At 36.1% G+C, this 15,587-nt stretch overlaps 1 protein-coding gene across 3 annotated transcripts in view; it reads right to left on the bottom strand.

Annotated features, from left to right (window-relative positions):
* MYNN (myoneurin) overlaps positions 1 to 15,587 on the bottom strand; it is a 34,664-nt gene that overhangs the window by 6,197 nt on the left and 12,880 nt on the right. For 2 of the 3 annotated variants that reach the window (XM_045788612.2, XM_045788613.2), the window contains one exon: positions 5,708 to 14,623. In XM_045788612.2, the coding sequence (XP_045644568.1) occupies positions 14,361 to 14,623 (263 nt within the window). In that variant the 3' untranslated portion in view covers positions 5,708 to 14,360. Of the gene's footprint in view, positions 1 to 5,707; positions 14,624 to 15,587 lie in introns of those variants that run through there. The other variant, XR_015724117.1, reaches the window with a different exon arrangement.

Below are 15,587 nucleotides of genomic sequence, written 5' to 3'. Positions count from 1 at the left end.
AGCAAACAGTTACATACATACATGGAAAAACCCCATAAGGCTATCAGCTCATTTTCAGCAGGACTCTATAGGCCAGAAAGGAATGGCATAATCAAAGTGCTGAAAGAAAACAAAACAACCCTGCAACAAAGAATACTCTATCCAGCGAGATTTATCATTCAGAATTCAAGGAGAGCTAGTGTTCCAGACAAAAGTTAGAGTTCATCATCACTAAACTAGCTTTACAGGAAATGTTAAAGGAAATTCTCTAAGTAGAAAGAAAAGGCCACAGTGTAAGAAAGTAAGAGGAGAAAACTTCACCGTAAAAGCAAATGTATAGTTAAGGTAGTAGATTAATAAACCTAGTAAGGAAGTTAAAAGTAGTAAGAGCAATTCTATCTATAAAAACTAGTCAATGGATATACAAAAAGAGGTAAAATATGACCTCATATACATAAAACACGGAGGGGGGGAATAAAACTTTAGTGCTCTTAGAGAACTTAAAAGACCATGATCTCAATATAGACTGCTATACACATAGGGTGTTATATATGAGTCCCATGGTAACCACAAATCAAAAACCTGTAATACACAAAAAGAGAAAGGAATCCAAGCAGGACACTAAAGAAAGCCATCAATCACAAGGGAAGTGAGAACTACAAAACCAACCAGAAAACAACAAAAGTACGTACCTATCAATGATTACTTTAACTGTAAATGGACTAAATGCTCCAAGGAAAAGATTTAAGGTGACTGAATGGAAAAAAAACAAGACCCATCTATATGCTGCCTTGACTCCGGTCACACCTAAAGATGCATACAGACTAAGTGAAGTGACAGAGGGGTGCCTGGGTGGCTCACTAGGTTAAGCGCCTGCCTTCAGCTCAGGTCATGGGATTGAGCCCTGCATCATTGGGATTCCTGCTCAGCGGGGAGTCTGCTTCTCCCTCTCCCTCTGCCCCTCCCCCCTGCTTGTGTGCTCTCTCTCTCTCTCAAATGAATAAATAAAATCTTAAAAAAAAAAGTGAAGGGATGGAAAAAGATTTTCCATGCAAATGAAGCAGGGGGGAAAATGGGATACCAATACTCATATCAGGTAAAATAGACTTTAAAACAAAGACTGTAAAAAGAGATGAAAAAGGTCATTAAATAAAAGTTCACTAAGAGGATGAACTCAAAGAACTAGTCAGAGATGAAGAATATAATAATTAAAAAATGTGCTAGAGGAAATCAGTGGATTAGAGAATACAGGAATAAATCAGTGATCTGGAGGAGAGGGTAATGGAAAACACCCAAGCTGAACAGTTCACTAAGAGGATATAATAACTAAATATCTATGCATCCAACATAGGAGCACCATCTAAATACATAAAGCAAATATTAACAGACAAAGGGAGAAACTGACAATAACACAGTGATACTAGAGGGCTTTAACACCTACTTACATCAATGGACAGATCATTCAGACAGAAAATCAAACAGTGGCTTTGAATGACACACTATACCAGGTGGACTTAACAGATATACACAGAATTTTCCACCCCAAAACAGCAGAGTATCTATTCAACTGCACATGAAACATTCTCCAGGACAAATCACATGACAGGCCATAAAACAAGTCTAAGAACAGTGATATCATATCAAGCATCTTCTCCCACAGCAGTATGAACTAGAAAAAGATCAATTACAAGAAACTGAAACACAAAATACATGGGAGATAAATAATAGATTACTAAGCAACGAATGAATCAACAAAGAAAGAGGAAACAAAACATACTTGGAGACAAATGAAAATGGAAACACTACAGTTCAAAATCTTTAGCACACAGCAAAAACATTTCTAAGAGGGAAATTTATAGTGATATAGGCCTACCTCAAGAAACAAGAACATTTTAAACAATCTAACCTTACATCTAAAGGAACTAGAAAAAGAAGAACCAATAAAGCCCAAAGTTAGGAGAAGAAACAGTAAAGGTTAGAGTGGAAATAAATGAAATAGAGACTAAAAAAACAACAGAGAAGATCAATGAGACTAAGAGCTGGTTCTCTGAAAAGATAAAATTGATAAAACTTCAGCCAGACTAATCAAGAAAAAGAACTCAAAATCAGAAATGAAAGATCAGTTAAAACTGACACCATAAAAATATAAAAAAGTATATACAATTACTACAAAAAAAACTATATGCCAACAAATTGGACAACCTAGAAGAAAAAGATAAACTCCTAGAAACATACACTCTTCCAACGGAATCAGGAGGAAATAGAAAATAGAAAATAGAAAAACTGGACAGACCAATAACTAGCAACTAGCAACAAAATTGCAACAGTAGGGTGGAGCAGTCGTTAAGCATCTGCCTTCGGCTCAGGGTGTGATCCCAGCGTTCTGGGATCGAGCCCCACATCAGGCTTCTCTGCTAGGAGCCTGCTTCTTCCTCTCCCACTCCCCCTGCTTGTGTTCCCTCTCTCGCTGGCTGTCTCTGTCAAATTAATAAATAAAATCTAAAAAAAAAATAAAATTGCAACAGTAATAAAAAACTCCCAATAAAGTCCAGGATCAGATGGCTTCACAGGTGAATTCTACCAAACATTTAAGAAGAATTAATATTACTATCCTCAAGCTATCCCAAAAAATAGAAGAGGGAAAATTGCTTCAAAATTCATTCTATGAGGCCAGGATTATCCTGATACCAAAACCAAAGACACTACAAAACAAAAACAAAAAAACCTATAGGCCAATTATCCCTGATGAACATGAATGCAAAAATCCTCAATAAGATATTAGTGAACAGAATTCAAGAATACATTAAAAGGATCATTCACCATGATCAAGTCATATTTACTCCAGGGATGCAAAGATGGCTCAATACCTACAAATCAACTGATGTGATCTACATTAACAAAATGGATAGGGGCGCCTGGGTGGCTCAGTCGTTAAGCGTCTGCCTTCAGCTCAGGTCATGATCCCAGCATTCTGGGATTGAGTCCTGCATCGGGCTCCCTGCTCAGCAGGAAGCCTGCTTCTCCCTCTCCCACTTCCGCTGCTTGTGCTCCCTCTCTTGCTGCCTCTCTCTCTCTGTTAAATAAATAAATAAAATCTTAAAAAAAAAAAAACCAAAAAAACCTAAATGGATAAATGTCATATGATCATCTCAGTAGATGCAGAAAAAGAATGACAAAATTGAACATCCGTTGATAATAAAAACTCTCAAAGTGGGCACAGAAAACAGAATAAAAGACATATATGACAAGCCCAAAGCTAACATAATGGTAAAAAGCTGAAAGCTCTCCCCCTAAGATCAGAAACAGAAAGGATATCCACTTTCACCACTTTTATTCAATACCGTACTAGAAGTCCGAGGCATAGCACTTAGACAAGAAAAATAAAAGGCACCCAAATTAGTAAGGAAGAAGTAAAACTGTCACTGTTTGCAGATAGCATACTATATATAGAAAACTCTAAAGACTCCACCAAAAAATTATTAGAAAAAATGAATTAAGTTACAGGATACAAAATACAGAGATCTGTTGCATTCCTGTACACTAATAACAGAACAGCAGAAAGGGAAATTAAGAAAACAATCCTATGTATAATTGTATCAAAAAGAATAAAATAACTGCAGTGCCTGGCTGGCTCAGTCAGAAGAGCATGGGACTTTTGATCTTGGGTTGTGAGTTTGAGCCCCACATTGGGTGTAGAGCTTTCTTAAAAACATTAATAAAGGTTTAAAAAAAAAAAAGACATTGATGAAAGAAATTGAGGACAACACAAACAAATGGAAAAGATATTCTGTGCTCACGGATTACAAGACTTAATATTGTTAAAATGTCCATACTACCCAGAGCAATCTACAGGTTTAATGCAATCCTTATCAGAACACCAATAGCATTTTTCACAGAACTAGAACAAAAAAATCCTAAAATCTGTATGTAACTACATAAGACCCTGAATAGCCAAAGCAATCTTGAGAAAGAACAAAGCTGGAGATATCACAATCTGAGATTTCAAACTATACGACAAAGCTATAGTAGTCAAAACAGTATGGTACTGTGGCACAAAAACAGACACCTAGATCAATGAACAGAACTGAGAGCTCAGAAAACCCCCATGCGTATATGGTTAATTAACCTATGACAAAGGAGGCAAGAATACACAATGGATAAAAGACAGTCTCTTCAGGGCGCCTGGGTGGCTCAGTAGGTAAGTGTCTGCCTTTGGCTCAGGTCATGATCCCAGAGTCCTGGGATCGAGCCCCACATCAGGCTCCTTGCTCAGTGGGGAGCCTGCTTCTCCCTCTCCCTCTGCCTGCAGCTCCCCCTGCTTGTGTTCTGTCAAATAAAATCTTAAAAAACAAACAAACAAACAAAAGAGTCTCCTCAATAAATGGTGTTGGGAAAACAGGACTTTCTTGTACCATACACAAAAGTAAACTCAAAGTGGGTTAAAGACCTAAGTGTAAGAGACCTGAAACCACAAAACTCCTAAAGGAGAACACAGGCTGTAATCTCTTGGACATCAATCTCAGCAGTATTTTTCTGGGTATGTCTCCTCAAGCATGGGAGGGAAGGAGGAAAAAAGCAAAAATATACAATTGGGACTATATCAAACTAAAAAGCTTTTGCACAGTGAGGGAAAGAATCAACAAAACAAAAAAGCAACCTATTGAATGGAAGAAGATATTTGCAACTGACGTTTATGATTAAGAAGTTAGTATCCTAAATATATAAAGAACTCCTATAACTCAATACCAAAAAACCCCCTAAACAATCTAAAAATGGGCTGAGGACCTGAAGGGTCACTTTTCCAAAGACATACAGATGGCCAACAGGCACATGAAAAGATGCTCAACATCACTAATCATCAAGGAAATGACAATCAAAACCACAATTATATCACCTCACACCTGTCAGAATGGCTAGTATCAAAAAGACGAGATAAGTGTTGGCAAGAAAAGTGTTGGTGTGGAGAAAAGGGAAGCCTCATGGACTGGTGATGAGAATGTAAATTGGTATCACCACTATGGAGTTCTTCAAAAACACTAAAAATACAGCTACCATATGATCTATCAATTCCATTTTTAGGTATTTACCCAAAGAAAACAAAAACACTAATTTGAAAAGATTATGCACCCCTACGTTGATAGCAGCTTTGTTTACAATACCTAAGATACAGAAGCAACCTAACTGTCCATCAATAGATGAATGGATAAAGACGTGGTACAGATACACAATGGAATATTACTCAACCATAAAAAAGAAGGACATCTTGCCATTGGCAACATCAATGCACCTAGAGGTTATGCTAAGTGAGGTAATTCAGACGGAGAAAGACAACACGTGCTTTCACTTATATGTGGAATCAAGAACAAATGAACAAACAAGAACAAAAACAGACTCATTGATAACAAACCAGTGATTGCCAGAAGGGAGGGAGATGAGAGGATAAACAAAATAGGTGAAAGGGATTATGAGGTATAAATTTCCAAATTTATTAAAATAAGTGATGAGAATGAAAAAATAGAGAACGTCTTCAATAATATTGTAATAACACTGTACAGTGACAGATGGTAACTACACTTATCACAGTGAGCAGTTTGTAATGTATGTAATTGTTGAATCACTATGTTGTAACCCCGAAACTAACAGGTCAACTACACATCAATTAAAAAATAAAAGAAAAAAGGACTGGGGTGAAAAAAGAATAGAGACTAAAATTTTAACCATGGAGGGGAAAAAAAAAATCAAGGAATTTAATTTGTTTTTAAAAAGAAAAAATTAAGTAGTAAAACTGCATAAAAAGAAAAAGTCATCATAGGTATCCTAACTGAAAGTTGTCATGAAGTAATAAAAAGGGTTCAGGTGGCAGACTGCCAGGGAATTTCAGGGGGTTTAGAAGTTGAAAAAATATTTTATATATCTTATTTAGGTAATTATGATTGTTGATACAATTTCACAAATACAGGCAAATATATATAAATATACATATTACAAATACATATAAATATATGCTTTCTAAACAAGTCAGTAATGCCAGTGAACTTTTTAAGATCATTCTCTTTTAGAAAATGCCAGTAAGATTTTAATGATTTGATGGCAAATAATTACTGTTGTCTATGGCCAATCTTATTTTCAAATAAAGATTCCTATGAGGAGGTAATAAACGCTATGATGCTTTGATTACAGACTTATATTCCCAAATTTATTCACACACGCCAAGAAGAGGCTGCTTCATCTGAATGATTTACTTGTCAAGCAAAGTGTGAAAAAAAGACACGTGGACAGTTTTAAAACGTTACTTTAAGCTGAGGTTCTGCAGTCTAAAAGAAAATACCATCTATCTCTAAATGTCAACAGGGAGGAGGTGGAATAAAGGTGGTGGTCAACTCTACAGTTGTGAAAGTACTGGCCTTCACTTAAAGTATTGTGATTTCCTCAAATCAGAGCTGCATTTATTTTTTTTAAAATTACCGTATCAAAAAATCACATCTGTCCACTCCTTTAGTAGATTAAACAATTAAGATCAATATCCCCTACTCACTATTTAATGATTTTTGAAGGTTTACAGGTCTTTCCTAATATTTGGCACCTAATACCATGTTCCTATACTTCCTGGGGGATGGGAGGGCAGACACAGCGGGTAGTGGTGATTACATAAGGGGAAGAACATCTATTAAACTGTCCGGCATTATTTTCATTTAATGTTACAGAGTCTTTGAGCCAGAAAAGACCTAAATGCCTTACCAAATCCATTCTCATGCTTTCAGAGATGAATCTGAATCATCCAGGACAGGACAGATGGTTGCTATCGGGTTGAGTCTGTGCTGAAAAACAAAATCTTAAAACATCTGAAATTGGTTGAAAAATACTAACCAATAGTTAATGTTAATTAACAATGTGTGAAATGGATTTCAAGTGGTTGTGTTTTTTTAGATAAATATTGTTTATATGTTATTATCAAAGAAAACTATCACAATCTGGTAATGGAATTTTAGAAATAATATGACCTTCCATTGATGTGAAAATCACATAAAGATCTGCCAATGTTTACAATGGAACTAACAAAACTGTATGGATTACAGAATTCTATAAATGACATTATATATCCTGATACTTAAACTGACTGATTTTACTAGTTACTGATTTTACTTATTAGGTTTTAACAAACCTTACTTGGCAACATTCTATGTGTTCAAATCTTATTTTATTTCCATTTTAAGATTTCTGCTCTGCAGTTATAAAGACTGGTTGTTCTTTACAGAGTTCTTTTACATTATCACATGCTGAATAGTCTAGAATTAAATATCTGTATCTAAAAAGGCTATATGTCCCAGGAAAATCAAATATCTTTGTATTGTTAAAAATGCAATAGGAAATGAAGAAAATTTTTGTCTTTTACTCAAATTTGAAAATTTGCAGAACTCAGTGGATGCAATAAAACCACGCTATAGGAAAAAAAATAGGAACATTTTAAATAACCGTCATTACATTTGTAAAACATTAAGGTGATGAGGAAATGCTACTCCTAGCAATTAGAGATCCAATAAATTCAGACTCAAGTAACAATTAATATGACAAACCTCTTATACTTGAACCAAAGTTCAAGTCCAGAGAGTTAAGGAGAGTTTCTTAAACTACAGATGCTAAATCATCATTTTTAAAGTGTGGAGCATCAGAACCACTGGGTCAAAATGTTATACAGATTCTTAGAGTCAGACCTACTGAGTCAAAACTTCTGAGGATAGGGGCGCCTGGGTGGCACAGCGGTTAAGCGTCTGCCTTCGGCTCAGGGCATGATCCCGGCGTTATGGGATCGAACCCCACATCAGGCTCCTCCACTATGAGCCTGCTTCTTCCTCTCCCACTCCCCCTGCTTGTGTTCCCTCTCTCGCTGGCTGTCTCTATCTCTGTGAAATAAATAAATAAAATCTTTAAAAAACAAAAAAACTTCTGAGGATAGTCTGGGGAATGCATTTTTATAATCCAGGTCTTTAATCTCATTGAAGTTTAAGAACCAATGCTCTGGTTTTCTCATTCTTAAATTTTTTTAAATATATACTTTTTAAAACGGAAGTATAGCAATCATACAGAAAGTACACAGATTTTTTTTTTTTTTTTTTTTTTAAGTAGGCTCCATGCCCAGCATGGAGCCCAATGTGGGGCTTGAACTCACAACCCTGAGATCAGGGCCTGTGCTCAGGGCCTGAGCTGAGATCAAGAGTTGGATGTTTAACCGACTGAGCCACCCAGGTGCCCCTTGAAAAGTACACATATCTTAAGTGAACAAGTAGATGAATTATCACAAAGCTAACCGTCCATGTCAGCCATGACCTAGATAAAGACAGTAAATGCCACACGCTGCCCAGAAGCTCCTTCAACCTTCTTCCAATAGGCAACCACTCTTCCGCCTTCTAACACCACAGGGTAGTTTCGCCTGTTTTTGATTTTATATAAACTGAATCTTACAGTAGTCACTCTATGTCTGACTTCTTTTGTACAACATTAATGTAACTCATTCATATTTAATGTAGCAACAGTCCATCTTTCATTGCTTTAAAGTATCTGTAATATGCTGGGTAACAGAGGAGTTTACAGGATTCTGGAAAGAGGTGGCCTCTCATCAGACTAGGTAGGGCACAGTCATATGAAAGTAAACCTTAGGAATGAGATTTGTTTGCCCAGGCTAATCTCTGTTCTTGTGTGGTACAGAGGGGACCCACAAATCTTTATATTCTCCCAAGGGGACTCGGAAGGTAGCTGAGTGGGAAGCAAGCTGATGAATGGGAAGCAAAAAGGCTTACTTTGAGCCTGCAGGGGGGTGGCACAGGCTAAACCTGCACCTTGATCTACACGGGCCTGCTTCAGACAGAGCTGCAGAAGTGTCCAAGTTCGCCACATTTGTTACAACTCCGGTGAGGCCAATTCAGTCAAGAACTATTGGGCTCTGACCAAGCTAGGAAAAACCTGATCACATGTATTTTACAAGCTGTGGCCTACTGCATCAGAGGCCAGTAGGATGCCCAAAGAACGGAAGAACTGCAGACGCTGTCTTCTCTGATAACATTATCATCATGTAAGTCCCCTCCATATATCTGGACACCAGTTTAAAGAGACGACAAAGGACAGAAATAAGAGCATTTTTCCAAAAGTTTAACCATTACCTTAAAATCTTATAAATTGTATCTACTTTATATCAGACTAAGTTTTAAACTGGCTGGGACTAAAAGTTAATTTTTTCCCGTCTTCCCACGGGGTGGGAGTTCAAGAGGAAAGAAATGCAAGTTCTGTCAGAAAACTCCACATCCTCTGCACATCTGAACTGTACTGAGTAAATCTGCAACCATATAAAGCTTCCTTCCATTTTTCTCTTATCATCCTTTAAGATCAGGCTCAAATACAGCCTCTGATTATAGTGTTGCAAATCATATTATGCTCATCATTTTACAGTGTTTCAGATTTGAAAACAAGTAATAACATGCTTTGTATTTTTTACATATTTGAGAAAAAATGATCCTGCTCCACACTGCTTTTCAGCTGGGCAGTAGTATTCAAAGTCTGAACTACTCAAACTATAGCCACCTCACTTCTACTCCTGCTATTACTATAAATTGCCTTCTCAAAGGACCATCATGCTCCAATTACCCAACACAAAGTTGTCTTTGATTTGCACCCTATTTAATCTCTCTGTACCACATGATCAGTACAAAACCACTTCTGTCTTTGTGAAACTTGCACTACCCTAGTGTTCTTCCTGTTACCACTTTTTATCTCCTTGTCCATCTTCTGCTCATTTTTTTTTAAGCAGGCTCCACACCCAGTGTGGAGCCAAAGCAGGGCCTGAACTCAAGACCCTGAGATCAAGGCCTGAGTTGACATCAAGAGTCAGATGCTGAACTGACTGAGCCACCCAGGCCCTCCTATCTTTTGCTCATTCTTTAAATGTATTTCCCCAAAGATTTTATCTTTTGTTCTGTACCATCTCCCAGGGCTGCCTTAATCATTTCTATTGCAGTAATTATTAGCCTTATGCTACAAGATCTGTATCTCTAGCTTTAACCTCTCCTGGATTTTGGGCTCCATTTCCAAGTACTCTTAGACATTTTCACATGGCTGTTGTAGCACCAACCAAGTTCAGTGCATCTAAAATAAAGTCTTCTCTTCCATAAACCTCTACCGTATCTTCCCTATCACAGTTAATGGTGTCACCATCTTCTCAATAATGAAGGATCAAAACTTAGGTGTCTAAGTCGGGGCTAACTGCAAGGAAAAGAAACAGATTCAAGCCTGTGTAAGAAAAGGAGGATATACTGTAAGGATATAACAGGAAAAAAAAAATCACTGGCACCCAAGGACAAGGAAATGAAGCATAGAGCTGAGCCATGTCAAGAACGAGACTGCAAAGCCAGACAGCAAGGCCACACCTCTCTCTCATAGGGAATCAGTGGCTTGGTTCTGTGAACCTACTTCATTCCCTTGCTTCACTCTACAGATCAACTTCCTCTGCTTATACATAATTTCCTTTAGATTTTGGCTTCCTTCACTCACTCTGAGCCAGTTCTAAATGCTCTTTTCACTTACATGTATACCAAAACCTGTCTGAATTTCAGAGCTCAAATTCTTGAGAATCTAACTAGCTCAGTCAGACCTAAGAATTGTTTCTCCCTGGTAAGGTGTTCAGCTGAACTGTGGACATAAGTATGGAATCATGTTTTACAAATGTGGCTGCCTAATCCTCTAATCCCTGCCCTTCGGCAGTCAACCGTGCTTAGGTGTGTGACATTAGAATTACAAACCTGGCTATCCAATCCTACTCCTTCAGCACAGATTAAGGACAGAGGATTATTTCATGTAAGATGGTGTAGGCATAGTGCTGGACATGTCTTTGACTCCTATCTCCTCCGTTTCATACTTTCTTCATTCGGCCTATTTCAGTTGGCTGTGCGCACAGTCCTTCCCACCACCATCATCCATCTCTTCTTGTTTGTCTACCCAGGGGAACAGTGGCCCTTTTTCTGTCCATTCAACTCTCATTGACTGCTCAGTATTTCCTTCCTTGCCTTCCCCCATAACACTTGACATTCTGTCTTGTTTTACTGCCACTATATTCAGGCTTGTCTTTCCCATTTGACTTAAAGGGTGGCATTTATCTTATCTTTGCTAGGTTTATGTATCCTGATTTCAATAACTTTCTAGCACTTCAAATATTGCCCAGACATTTTAATCCAAATATCTGTTCACATCCATGATGTTTACAATAGTATATTCTTCTTGAAATTAAATACCCTATTTCTGGATCGTTATTATGTCTACCTGATAATTACCATATTCCTTAAGCAAATATACCAGCTCTCTCTTGAATGAATGGGGGCAGGGGTTGCAGAGAATAAGAGTAACCATACCATTGACTCAAGAAATTAATCCTTCAATAACTAAATCTACATACTATTCATAAAATGAGTAAGAATATAGAATTTACTCGGTGGTATTTCTAGGGAAATTCTAAAGACTCAAAATCTGAGTATGAGATGGAAAGTTATATCAAGAGCTTCAATTTTAAATGCTTCCAAAGAATACCAAAAGAAATTTACGATATTACTTCCCAACATCTGGTTACATTAAAACCGGCTGTGGGGCTTTTCCAGCATGTATGTCCCAGAGACTGTATGATTGAGTAGGCCTAAATTGGGGTGGGGCTTGGATAGTGTTATTTTTAAAATGTTTCTGATATGCATCATATGTTAGAACTATTATTCTAGGATATTTTAAAAAATAAGAACATGTACATTGTCTTTATACATGTACATTTCAACTACTCTCATTTGTACAATTTCTGCAGAATTGAAACATACAGAAGTGATCAACTACTTTTGCAAGAGAACTGATAGAACCTTTTCTTTAAGAAAATTTTTTCTAAAATTTGTCTATCAAAATCATCCTATGAAATTAAACATAAAACAAATACCATTTAAAAACGGCAAAAAATCATTTATATATAATCTATGGTTTCTTTTTAAAAAGTCTACACTCTAACAATACAGTAGGAATAATCTAATACATACAAAATTATTTTAGAAAATAATTTCTCAGTAAGATCTTCAACATCCTAAACAGACTTTCAAAAATGTAGTCAGATTTAATTAAGAACAGACTTTTCCGCAAACTGCACTGTAACAAATATATTTAAAAATGGGCTTAATTAAAATCATAATTATGAGTGTTAGGAAGATACCAGATACAACTGAAATATATACGTATTATGATAAGGGTATAGTATTATAAGAAGAATGACAAGACAGGAACCTCAGCCTTCAAGATTTCTTACCTGTCACTCTGGAAGAACATCAAGCCATGTCAATTTAAAATAAAATTATTTTAGCTATGAAGCAGATAACGTGATGAAGAAAAAGCACAGTAAATCAACCTTAGCCATTCCAATCCATTAATATTAATAATAATAAATTTGAAGACTAATCTATGCAAAATGCTAATTACCAGCATATTAGTGGAAATTTGGTAACTACTGCTCTCATAAAATTTTGGCATCACTGCAGCAGTTTTTGAAATTTTATTCATTAGATGCTTGAATTAATGAAGATGTGAATTAAATATAACCTCTCCATTTCAGCAGACTTCTTAAAGAGGCTGAGTCTTTTAATTTTCTTTAATTTCTTCACATTCCAATAAATTCCTATTGAATTTAAGCCAGAATAGATTAGTTGAACATTTTATAACTTTGTAAATTGTATTTAAACCAGTATATTAATACACATGCATAATTAGATTTCTTAGATAAATAATTAAATACTAAGCTTGATGTCTATTATACAAAGGCAACAGTTCAAAGTCTACTCAGTTAAGTCAGACCCGCTGGTGACAATCCACTGTAAAAATGCTGAGTGCGTTGGGAAATGGTGACAATCTCTACAAGAATTAAGGAGTTTTACAACATCCTCTTCTAGTTGGTTCCTCTGACTAGGATGCCAGAGAAAATACAATTAAAGAAATCAACACCAAAAAAACCCCACATTAACTTTATTACAGGTGTAGTTTAAAGCCAGAAAACAAATAAGCCACAGCTAATGCATGGCAGAAGTAAGAAATAATGTCACCATGGTGTTTTATCAGCAATATAGGAACTGACTCTGTGGAACTGATAATTTAATGTCCAAAGATTAGGCAGTAAAATGAATAAATTATGTGAGATAAGTGGGATGGGAAAGACTGGTAGTAACTATCAGAATGATAATTTTCTACATTCGGCAGGAAGGAAACAGACTACTGTGAAACTATGACAACACCCAAATGTTGTGGTTTAATTTATAAAATTTTAAAACTCAAAACTTACAGAAAACTTAAATATAAAATAGTTAATAAACTGGTTTTCTGATAACTCAAATGTTCACTTATAACTGAAACTAGTTTCTTAACTCTTTATGTAATCATAATGTGTCAATTCAGAGACCAAGTGGTTTAGAGTATGCATTAAGTTTATATTTAAAAAATTCTTTTTAGAACTTAGTATTTTAAAAAGAGTGTAACAGGTGTAAGAGAGGCTTATCAAAAATCTTCAAAACTCAGTATATTTTCCTTATCACCAGTAATCTAAAAACCTATTAAAACATAACCTGAATCACACTTTGAAACTGTCTTCTAACAAGGTAAAAACATCAAATGATCTATTTAAAACTCGTTTTGCAAATGTAGTCTCAGATAACGCAGTTAAGTCGAAAGTACTGACCCTTGCTTTTCTCCAGAATACTGAATTCTAAAAGAACAAAAATGTACACACAGTTTTTTAGCTTTTATGAAAAACTTTTTAAATTCATTAGAAAAGTTACCTCCAATGGATTATATTAAATAACACAATTCTTATTCAGTACCTGAATTCTCTTAAATAGAAATATGAAAATTTACTTTTCCCCCATAGTTTATATATTGATCTATGGGGCTTAGTAACAGCAACACTCTTGGCCTGATACTATCATGAATTTTGCTTAAATTTTGAGGGGAAATAACTAAAAAATCCCATAGGTCGAAACTAACTCATATAAACGGAAAGATTCCACTTCAATAAATGAAAGGCAATTTAAAATGCAAAATAAAAATGAATTAAGGCAGCTCTAAAGGAAAATATAACTAATCCATCCAAAATAGTGCTACTACAGTATAATTCACTCCTTAACACGTTGTTTATAATCTAGACATAAAAGCCAAAAATCAAAACAAGCATTGCGGTTACGATGCAGCATCAGGTGTTTACTTCAGTGAATGAAAAATAATGGTTACAACTCAAATGAATGGTAATTTAATATGAATAGATGCACCTTACCAGAGATGTTTATGTTTACTACCAGAGATGTTTTAGCAACTCCATATTCCTCACAAAGTCAGTATAACTGCTGTAAAAAAATCAACTGTGGTTCTGAATACCCATTCACAGTTGATCTCAACAAGGTATCTGATGTAGGAGACTGATTATCTGTGACAGGCAGAAGGATGTGGTGGTCCTCAGTTCCAAGTGGAAGAGAGAGTGGTAAAGTCATATCAGAAGGTTTCACATCCAATGTTTCTGATAACGGACTTTTCTGTATGGAATCTTGTTCACTCAAGGGATGATCCTCTGTGCTAGAATCTAGAATTTTATCTGCACCTGAAATAGAAGGGCAACAAATTTATGCTATCTTTGAATACAAAACAAAAACCCTTAGACTAAATCTGCTTACCATTTCCAGCACTTGCATTCAAACCTCCACACCTTTTACTCATGCTGTTTCTCATATGCTGATTTACCCTCATTATCTATTCAAATCCAATACAGGCCTCAAGCCTAGGTTCAAGCACCAACTTGAACTTAAAATGGACTTAACTGTTCTAGACTAGGGTGAGCTGTTACCTATTTTATCACTCGGTTGTCAATTTTTCATTTATCACCTTGTGACATCTATCTCTCTTACTGCTACTGAACATTCTACTTCAGTATGCCCTGAATTCTCAACCAGACTGTAAATTCCTTAAGGGTAAATGTCAAGTTATGCTTCTCTAATTCCTTCAAAGTACTTAATAATAGTGCTATACACATAATAAATGTGTTTACTGAACATATTAATGAGTAGTTCATACCACTCTCTGAGTTCAAGTTCAGAGGTACGGCACTTTTGTGTATTTTCAGAAGCGAGAAATTCTTCTCTACTTAGGGAGTGATTATCACCCTATGGTAGATACACTTTTGCCTTCAAAGTTCCCATGAGCTTTACCATGCTTCTGTCTCTAAAGTATTTACATTTTACTCTGTCTTCATTAGACAAAACTGCCTATTAACTTTCATAAAATTATAATTCTCTCTGTTCTTGCCAAACTACTCTTCAGTTCAACCAGCCGAGAATATAACCTGCGCTTCCTTGTCCCGATGACTCCCTTTATAAAGTGCTCTCTGCCTGGGACGAAGGTCCTTTTCCTATCTGCACCCTTTGAACTCTCTTTCCTTCAAGTTCCCTAGAATTAAGCCCTTCCAATACTTACCTCAGAAGGTCTTTATCTCTTCTTTAGCACTTTTGTGTCTCTATTAAACCCTACATTTTATCCTGTAATCACAGCTATTTAGCTTTCTGGTCTCC

Source organism: Ursus americanus, chromosome 4, assembly GCF_024610735.1.
Source record: "Ursus americanus isolate L20-20 chromosome 4, mUrsAme1.1.p, whole genome shotgun sequence".
In the NCBI taxonomy this organism is placed as follows: domain Eukaryota; kingdom Metazoa; phylum Chordata; class Mammalia; order Carnivora; family Ursidae; genus Ursus; species Ursus americanus.
This window is presented reverse-complemented; position numbering and strand designations above follow the sequence as displayed.